The sequence below is a fragment of the Castanea sativa genome, chromosome 5 (assembly GCF_040712315.1).
Source record: "Castanea sativa cultivar Marrone di Chiusa Pesio chromosome 5, ASM4071231v1".
NCBI lineage: Eukaryota > Viridiplantae > Streptophyta > Magnoliopsida > Fagales > Fagaceae > Castanea > Castanea sativa.
In genome coordinates, this window is record NC_134017.1 from 14,297,187 (window position 1) to 14,307,579 (window position 10,393).

The window sequence follows — 10,393 nt, forward strand, 5'->3', positions numbered from 1 at the left end:
AGCAGATGCATAGGTTTGTGCGTCCCCAATGTGAAGTGGACATATGACCAGTGTTGGACACATAACCGGACATATTCATAGGGGAAATCGGCCCAATACCACCTTTTTTAAAAATATTTAGGCAAAAAACACTGTTTCGAAAATAATTGGGGGAATACCACTTTTTCCAGTACTCAAGATTGGTGAGCTCGAGTACTGGATTTTCTAGCTCCACCATGGCATGCCAGCGTGGCATTTCGGATTTAAAAAATGAGCTTAGTACTCGAGTTTCTTGAACTCAAGTACCAATCTGGGTTGGCCGCCATTTATTGAGAGTATCATGCCATTTGATACTCGAGCTTCGTGGACCCGGGTACTGTTAACACAATACCCGAGTCCATAAAACTCGAGTATCAATCTGGGTTGGCCGCCATTTATTTAGCGTATCATGGGTACTGTGTTAACAGCACTTGGGTCCACGAAACTCGAGTATCAATCTGTGTTGGCCTCAATTTCTGGAGTGTTTTAATCATGCAGCTCGAATCTTTACGTCCATTTGATTTTTGGTGAACATTTTTTAGTGCTCTTTATTTAGTAAAGAGTTAATCAGGTGCTGCCATCTCCAGGCTCCCGGGTTGTTATGGAAAGACATCACATAATGGAGAGTGGAGAAGTGTAGGGGAAAATCTCTCCAAGCTGTGGTGTGTAAGCTAGCTTTAGGATCAATCTATGATATTTGGCATCGAAGAAATGCAATTATCCTTGGAAAGGGCATTTTGAAATATGAAGGCTCTCTCTCAAACAGAGTCATTGCAATACTTGGAGTTTCAGCTTGAAGATTTTGCAGTGCATTTCTTAAATGGGGTTTGTTTAGATTTTGGTTGCAGGTAGGGTGGTTTTACAAAGGCTACCTCTTCCTTATGTGTGTTTTTTGTCCTTTACTGTGACATGCAATTGTATAGCTACTCTTTACTAGGACTAGGAGTTCTTTTGGTCTGTGAGTTGAGATAGTAACTGTACATTGTTTTTTAGTTTTTAGTAGTTTATAAATATATTTCTCATTCATCTTTAAAAAAAAGCATTGAAAGGAACATCTAGAATGCAAAAAGCGATTTCAAAGATAAACTAGCATATGCATGGCAGATCCACATCAAGATTATCACATATCTTGCAATCTTCTTTGTCACACAATTCCTTTGGCCTAAAATGATGTGAATATAAAAATCCATGTAAGAAAAATCACCTGTCATGGAAGATAATTGAAGTAAGAAGTGAAAGGATTCTGTTGTTTTTAAATGACCAAAACAAGGAGAATGAATAAAAATTGGTTCTTGTACAAGTCAGCTATCTTCTTGGTATGTAGAACAGAAGATTATATAAATATTACTAGCAAACCTTTTGGATACTCTATTTTGTGATAATAATATGGTTCTTATACAAGTCAACTATCTTCTTGGTCTGTAGAGAAGTCAGGCTCTTCTGGCTTAAATAACAGGCATTTTGTATTTTTCCTCATTATGAAATTGCTTGTGAAGTGAAACATTGCCAGGAACAAAATTTGGATCAGCAATTGACTCTGACAAAGATTTTCTTCTAGAACCATGTTGTTCAATGGCCGATGCTAGATTTTGTCGAGCAACATCAGAGCTCCTGTGACTTTTCCAGTGGTAGATCTTTGTCCCTTTGATGATTCACTCTTTTCCATTAGTAGGACCTCAACCTGCAACAAAACAACAAATGGTTAGAAAATAATCATTAGTCAATGATCGAATGCAAGTCAACAAATGTGCAAATACATGATTTCTATATCCAACCTGATTTGACGGCTCCTTTTTGGATCCCCCAAAGGCAACAAGAAAATCCTTTTCCTTGTGCTGTACAAGAACTAGGCTGAAACCCTGAGAATACAACAATCTTTAGACAAATAATTTCATCTTGCCAAGAAGAATGCTACTACGACTACACACATCATTTCAAAATGATATCAGATAACAAATATCATAGCAACTATGGACTAATCACATCGGCTCAGGCAACCCATAAGCTCAAATGTCATCTTTATGCAGTATTCCCATAAGCTCAATAGCAAAAGTGAAAGCCATACAAAGGCTATGCACAATTTGAGATGGCATTAGCTTACCACGAGGGTGTGGCATCAATATGGACTTCCCGATGTAAAGCTTAAAGCCAGAATATTAGCTTTTAGTTCCAAGGTTAAACTAACAGCTAAAATGGATGATAAGTTTTGACTAATTTGAGAAAGTAATCAAAGAACCAACAGATAAATCCAAGCCTTCAAGGATAAAATAGAAAGCTCATGTATTTACGGCCATTACAAAGTGTATTACTTTTATAGAGATATCAAAAAAGTAAATTGATGCATAATTTTGGCACATCATATGGCATGAGGCTAGCATTAAAAAGATTTGCGATACTTGATAATGCAAAGAACAAAATCTATATGACTCACCTTGTTGGTGGTGATGGAAGATGGCAATGATGCAACAGCCACAGACCACTCAACCTTTAAAACATCAAAGACCACATGTCCTGGAATAATTATAAATAAAAAGTTCATAAATGAATGTTAAAAAAAAATTAGTGAAACTAGAAAATTGCTCAAAGCTGCATTGCATTTGATCCACATAAGAACTCAACTCCCAAGCTAGTGAGATATTGAAGATTGCTTAAAGCTGCAAAGCAGGACAGCTATGGACCTCACCACTTTAGTCTCAGCAAAACATATTGTGTAAGCTGCCTTAAGAGTTAAGAGTTAGGTTGTACATTATGTAACTATACATTGTATCCCCTATTTAGATCATTCTTTCTAACAGATTGCAATTGAACAAGGAAGGCCACACAGATGTGATATACCTTATCTGAAGTGCTTTTTGACATTTTTGGTCCTCGATAAAAGGCTGGCATGGGTGTAGCTTTGAAGTTAAGACTCTGTCTTAACTTTTTGATTTCTGCATCTTTTTGCTCCTGTGTCAAGCATACGGAGTTCAAACATGCCATTTGTGTCGACTGAATAAAGTAATCTTCTGATGAACTAATGACGGTATTGTTTGAGAACATCTTTGAAACTGTATTATTCATTATGAGGAAGTACAGCTATAGAACAAACTATGATGGAAAGGAAAGACATGCCCTTTTTAAAGAGAACTACTAAAGTAAGTTTACCTTTGATTTTGATTGAAGGCGTGTCTTCTCTACCTCTTTAGCATTAGACTTTTCCTCCAATTTCTTTAAAAACTAAAAATAACCAAATAGGAGGTCAGTAGAAGACAACATTGAGACAACATTGAGACTTTTCCTCCAATTTCTTTAAAAACTAAAAATAACCAAGATATAGAAAGAAATTATGTGCTTGCATAATAGAAATTTTATTTCGGGGGAGGGGGGGGGGGGAGATCATGTTGGTTTTAATTGGTACCTCCTTTCTTTTTTTCTGGCCTTTCATCACTTTTCAAGCCAAAAGAAGAAGGGGCCGCCTTAATACTTCTTTTATCCACACCGCCTACTTTGAGTGACCTGCTCCAGCACAGCAATGCAATATTGAACTTTCCAAAATAGTGGATCAAAGATTTCAAAATTCAACTGAGCAGCCCTAATAATTTTATTAATGCAAAACAAATCAGGGAACTATAATTTGGTGATTTGCGTAACAACAAGCTAGAGGCATTCAAAAGCATTCTTTCAGAATTGTTTCTTTATTGAATTGGAATGAATTGGTCAATCTGATGAATTATTTTTCACATTATGCTTAGTCCATTTAGACCTTTGTTAAAAGGAAATTTATGTACAATGATATGAACAAAAGTCGTGCCACACGTAGATCAATGTTGGACAGACAAGAAACAAAATTTTCATAGAAAGGAGATAATTAGAGCGAGGACATCGAGATAATTGAATTAAAAGAAAAAAATGGATAGAATTGAATCTCCTTGTTTTGGTGAGGAAGTGGCAGCACTTACAGTTAAGACTAGACAATCAATATAATTGGATGCTAACAATCACATATAAAATATGAGAAACTCTTCATATCTCACCCCCTATTCCACTTGCACTACCCTCCTTGTTCCATTTTTGTTTAGATTAGATAAAATAATCGATTCAAACCAAAAACTAATTAACTAGGACATAGTGATAGTAAACATATAGAACCAAACAGTGTTAAAATTCAAGTATCACATGGATTTAGGCCAAAATAAACGACAATACATGATTACACAGCAGTATGCAATGGAAAATAGTGTGGAGCCAATACATTACCCTCCATTCCCTTTTTGTGGAGTAATAGAAGTGGAAACCATTGGTTCTGTCCCCTTTATAGCCACCTATTCAAACAAAGAAAGTTCCACAAATCTCAGGGGAGGACACCATTGGTTATATGCATTATGCTTGATTCAAGGGAGGACAAAGAAGTTCACACAAATCTCAACTGACATACATACAGGGGAATGGCATTAAAAAACTTCTGCAGGGTGCAAACCATGGTGCACACCAACCTTTTGCACCCACAAAATAACAATTGTTCTTACTTCTTTGCTTAAGCAGTGGGTGTTCATAGATCCTCATAAATAGAACCCTAAATTTCCTCATCCATTACATACAATATCCCAATATTGAAAATTCTCAAATAAAAAACAATTCAGCTACAAAACAAAGCAAAACAAAATAGTAGTTGAGACATATAATACATACCAGACTATGGCCCTTGCAAGTAGGAATCTTTAGTGGCAGACTGCTTGGTGACAAGTAAATCTTTGATGATGCTATTGACCAGGTAAATCTATCAAAATCAAGCACCTGAAAATACACGTGAAAAATAATAACATTTATATCATGCATTTATGGTATGAAACTAAATTAAAAATCTAATTTAATAAATTACTTTGATGTTAAACATAAATAATCTGGTGTCCTCCCCCCCACCCCCCTCTCCTTTTTTTGAACAACTTAAATCTATTGGTGCTGCCACTTTGAATGTAAAGTTTTTAAGGAAAAAGGAACATTCCCTACCTGTACATCATCCAACAATCCATTCCCAGATTCATTACCAACCACTATTAAACTTAGCGTACCTAGTCTGCGAGACCACCACTCGTCGGGGCCTCGTTCCGCTTAGGGCATGTTCTTCGGTTATGCCCCTCTTGGTCACACAACCCGCATTGCACCTTCCTCCCCCCCCCCCCCCTCCTTCCATGGTGTGTTCAAGGCCGTTTCCCGCCCTCGTCCATCTCATTTCTGATTCGTGTTGAGACAGGGCGACCTTTCTCTCAGATCAATTGGGGGTTAGGGAGGACCGTTCGAGTTTCTTTAGGATCCGAACATTATAATCTATCTTTCAATGCAGGGAAAATGGGAGCATAGCTCCGGAACAGTGCGTCCACGCTATAGCATAGGTCAATGTACTGTTCTGCATCATGTCGATACCTAATACAAACTGCAATGTCATGTGAACATGGTATCTTATTCGATTTCCATTTCTGACATGTGCAAGTTCTTTGCAGCAGATTAACTCCATGTGTGTGATCCCCATGTCCAGCAGTCCCTGGATTATGCGGTGTATCTACTTGATATGATTGTTGTTGCGCGCTCAATTTCGTCATCCTGTGATGCTCTGCCTTCTCCTTATTTCTCATGAAGATATCTAAGGCATATTTACACCATTTTTTTCCTGAATTCAACTGCTCTATGCTCTTATTGCGATGATCATCGAAATGAGCATTCAGTTTGAACCATGTGTATTTGACCATTGCTGTAATGGGCAGGCTACGAGCACCCTTTAGAACACCATTGAAGCACTCGGAGACATTTGTAGTCATCGCCCCATAACGGTAACCTTCGTCAAAAGTTAGAGCCCATTTCTCTTTCGGCACATCCTTCAGATATTGGTGCGCATCCTGGTTCACATTCTCAATTAAATCGAACGTGGCATTGAACTTTCGCTCCTAGGTAGCACTTGCTGCCCTCCATACTAGATTCTTTAAAGTTTCATTGTTCCATCTAGAGTTCACGTTACTGCATAGATGACAAAGACAGTAACGATGTTCTGTCATGGGAGGCTGCAAATAGTCTCGGTTAGTGTCTCTGAAGATAGCTTGTATCCCAGGGTGTCTGTCAGATATGACACACAGGTGTCTCCGGTCAATAACATACCTTCTTATACAAGCCAAGAACCAACCCCAAGTCTCTACGCTCTCGCTCTTGACAACGGCGAAGGCTAGTGGATAAATCTTATTATTAGTATCTGTCGCCATTGCAATCATCAATTTCCCTTTATATTTTCCATAGAGGTGGGTTGCATCAATAGTAATCACAGGCCTACAGTTCTTGAACCCAATAATACATGGATGAAACGCCCAAAATACGGACTTGAATGTACAGGTTCCCGGTTCATAATTATTGTTCACTAATAACTTATACTTTGTACCCGGACTTGCATCCTTAAGTCCTGCCAAAAAACGCTGCAACTCTACATAAGACTCCTTAAAATCCCCGTATATAGCTGTAATGGCCTTTTGTTTGGCATCCCAAACCTTGTATGTGAACCATAATGATTACGTTAGAAATGAATAGAAGTTAAATAATTATAGTTGAAGAAAACAAATCAAGACTTGTAAGGCTATAAGATGAAGATAAAATTTCTTTCTCTTTATTCCTTTTTCTTTTGTTTTTTCAATTTCATTTTTCATAACATCAGGTATTCATGGGTTTTGGGAAAAAATATCATGCTTATACTTCCATGAAGACTGATGTCTCTACATTGTATTGAAAAAAGAATGCAACTTAAGGAATACCTTGTAGTGAGATACTTCGTGTTTTAAGTCTGCCAAAGCAACGTGGCGTAAGCTCTTTATCTTATACGCGGGGTCTTCTCGTATATAGCACTCAAGTACGTATGCTAGGAACACCGAATCAATCATCCGACCATCATGAGCATTCTGAATTTTGTTGCACGTGTGGGGGCCCTTGCATTTTACAATCTTCCAGACATTGTCTCCCTTGCAACAGATCGCACGGACTGACCATGGACTGGAATCATCCTCACAACTCACCATAAGCCTCTCTGAGTCTGAATGCTCAGTTTTGAACCTAAAATTCTCTCGCAGTGCGTACCAAGTCAACGCATGTCGCACCACAAATTTAGTCGTGAAGACCATTCCTTTCATTGGCTGCTCCCCAGGCGTCCAACTTGATACTTCCGCTTGCATAACCGGTGATGGATCAAACATATTATTCCAAGTGTTTTTGGTGAACCATTCCGGTGTAGGATCGGGACCAGAGCATGTGTCTCCATTCTCTTCTACAACCACATCCTCGATATGATCAACATCCTCGTGTTCACCCATGGTATCTAGGAGCTCCTCGAAGTCATCCCTAGTAACATCAATATGGGTTGCATCGTCACCAAGTCCGTGATCATCTTCATTTTCAGATGTGCCCCCATGCAGCTCATAATGAGATAAATGCTCTCCTGCATGCACTTCCTAGGGCCCTTGCTCCTCCTCAATGTGTGAAGCATGGGGAAATGTTTGCCACGGTTTAGTACCATACCCATCTCCTGTGTTTTCTGCACACCCTTGATAAGATTGTAATGGTATTGAGTCAATGTGCTCATCTACAGTTCCATCCAAAATAATATGTTGTGAACCCTCTCCAGCATCTACTATGGTGGGCTCAACAGTGACATAGAGATTCGAACCAACAAATCCTTTCACCACCATTTGCTCAACAATTTCCCACATCATTTTCACTTGGGCGGCACTCGATAACTGTAGTGAATTGTAGAAAACATGGGTGTCTAGAACCCGTTGACGTGCTCGATACACGATGGAAATGTTATGCCTAGAGTGATCTAACCTCATCACCTTCAATATTCTTCATTGCAATTTCATAAGGCCTATCCCACGGTTCACCCTAACACAATTTTGCTTTTGGTTCGAGTCTTGGTATGACAACCCATGCAAGTCATGATAATACATCTCTCCATCGTAGTACACATAGAAAAAGTGAAAATCCATCACTGACCTGTTATTAACAATATAAAAGTTATCATAATGTATAACCACTTACATAAATTTGGTGTATGATAAAAAAAATTTATATTCAAACTCAATCATAGACATATAAATAATTGATTAATTGAATTTATAAAAACAATTAATAGTATATCGAGTTTTGCATTCTAGTTAACTCCATTTATAAAATTTCTCTCATATAAAAAATTATAAATTCTTTTTAGTGTTTTGACATAATTAAGAACCATAATCAAATGAACTATTCAAATACAATCATATTTACATTTTAAAAAAAATTAGGTTAAAACAACATTGTGTTATGAGTTATTATCACCATATAACTAAGGCAATGAACTACCACACAAACTAACATCATGCTCATGTCCAACAACCGTTGGAGGTACTGCCATATGACTATAGCAAAATATACTATGCATTAATCTTAAGGATCCGGTTTACTAGTGTTGGTGTGCATTGGCTATGGTTAAGTTTTTTTTTTTTGATACATATATAGTTTGCTCCTTATTCTTCTTTTGTTTCTCTTTTTTTTATTTGATCTATAAGAAACTGAGATCTCAACAATTGTGAAAATTTTATGATAACAATAAATGTTGTAACATTTTTTTTAAAACATTTTATTTTTAGTTGTGGTTGGCTACAGTTTCATATTTTATTATTTTATTTCTACTGATAAGAAATTGATACGTCAATAATTGTGAAAATATTGTGAAATTTGTTGTGTCAGTATAACAATATAAATGTCAGCTTACATCAATATTTAAAAGGAAAAAAAAAACACAAATCGATTACTGGGAAAAAAAAAAAAACCAATCTCATATTTTATTTTATTATTTTATTTCGACTTGTAAGAAATTAACACATTAATAATTGTGAAAATATTGTGAAATTTGATGTGTCAGTATAACAATATAAATGTCAGCTTACATCAATATTTAAAAGCGAAAAAAAAACACAAACCAATTATTGAATTTTTTTTTTTTAAACTTTAGGCACTGTAGCTACAGTACCAGTTGAATAAACAAAAGGAATGAATAAATGAGAAAAAAAAGTGACTAACTAAACCAAAACACTATTGTAGCTACAGTGCTGCACAGTGCAAAAATATTGGATGTATAATGCCAAGATACTTTGCGCGCATTCGCGCTTTTATTCTAAAGAAGTAATTTTCAACTCGACTTATTACATGTGTATAAGCCTAGGTTGGATTGTCGAAGGGTTGTGCATATATATTTCATGCTTTGTAAAATTTTAGGGTTTGTTTGGTAATGTTGTTCTAGTAACGTTATTTGTATTTTTTTGAAATACATGTGGATGAAAAAATGTATAGAAATACGTGTAATATTGTTTAAAAATTGAAAATTGTTGTTTAAAATTATATACCAAACGGTCAAGTTTTTATAAACTATTTAAGTACTTTTAAAAAAATAAATATTTACCATTCATATAATTTGCCTAAATTATATTTCAAAATTTCAAATTTGTGAAAATTAATGATTAAGATACCAAACTTAATCAAACTGAAAATGAAAATAATATTATAAAATAAATTTGTATATATGGTGGGTGGAGTTAGGCCAAATTGGTTGAAAAAAACTATTACTTTGAATTTGACCCAACTCAAATCCAATCCAACAATGAAAAATGATTCCAATCATCAAGTTAGTGGGTTGGCCACACATTTTTTCCACGGAGAGTCCCCCAAAAACATCTATTACATTCACAAGAAATTTGACAACTTTTTCACATGTGTTGAGTTTGTATATTTTTGCAAATACTCGTATAGACTGACTACTTATATCATTTCTTTATTTATTATTAACCACATTTTTAAATTTCCAAAATTTTGAAACTTCAATTCAAATGTGCGAATATCAACAGTTGTACATAGTTAATATTGAAAAACTAGGGAGTACAAAAACACCTCATGCATGGAGTACAAAAACACCACACGCGTAAAAATCTCATACGAAGCACATACAAACACAATTTGAAACTAAGCAGTTAACTATTACCTCTATGTTCTGGTCACAGCAGGGTTGACCCAAAGGATAAATGGACAGCACGTTGGTCTTGGACGGAGAACTGACATACAAACTCAACGTAGCGTTCTAACTCGTCACGTGGAGTTGGGAAGATAGGTACCCGAGTAGAGTTCAGAAGATGCTTAACTAAAAATAGGTGAAAGGTGATGGGTTTTGTTTTCTGAAGAGGTACTCGAGTTTCATGAACTCGAGTACCATTCATTATGCATTAATTTAGTGGTTGCCGCCAGGAAAGTCAGTGCATGCAATAAGTATGGAACTTATTACTTGAGTTTGAAGGACTCGAGTACTGTGTTAGAAAGTACCCGAGTCCAGTAAACTCGA

General features: G+C 36.3%; 1 protein-coding gene and 1 long non-coding RNA gene across 2 annotated transcripts; both read right to left on the reverse strand.

Moving 5' to 3' along the window:
• Nucleotides 1-3,023: 3,023 nt before the first annotated feature.
• On the reverse strand, nucleotides 3,024-3,524 carry LOC142633313 (uncharacterized). Its single transcript, XR_012843870.1, has 3 exons — nucleotides 3,416-3,524; nucleotides 3,163-3,234; nucleotides 3,024-3,065 (listed from the first exon to the last, which is right to left on the reverse strand). It is a non-coding gene; the product is annotated as an uncharacterized LOC142633313 (long non-coding RNA).
• Nucleotides 3,525-5,315: 1,791 nt separating this feature from the next.
• LOC142634789 (uncharacterized) lies at nucleotides 5,316-7,736 on the reverse strand. Its single transcript, XM_075809050.1, has 4 exons — nucleotides 7,538-7,736; nucleotides 6,786-7,411; nucleotides 6,003-6,524; nucleotides 5,316-5,888 (listed from the first exon to the last, which is right to left on the reverse strand). Exons 1-4 carry the CDS (start codon nucleotides 7,734-7,736, stop codon nucleotides 5,316-5,318), a joined length of 1,920 nt encoding a protein of 639 aa, XP_075665165.1.
• Nucleotides 7,737-10,393: the final 2,657 nt, after the last annotated feature.

What these genes read in the sequence shown, in the direction of transcription:
- LOC142634789 (XM_075809050.1), bottom strand. Translation starts at nt 7,736, where the DNA reads ATGATGTGGGAAATTGTTGAGCAAATGGTGGTGAAAGGATTTGTTGGT. An exon ending in AAACACAGGAGATGGGTATG is followed by an intron (nt 7,412 to 7,537) that starts GTACTAAACCGT and finishes CTGAAAATGAAG; the next exon opens with ATGATCACGGACTTGGTGAC. An exon ending in ACGAAGTATCTCACTACAAG is followed by an intron (nt 6,525 to 6,785) that starts GTATTCCTTAAG and finishes TTCACATACAAG; the next exon opens with GTTTGGGATGCCAAACAAAA.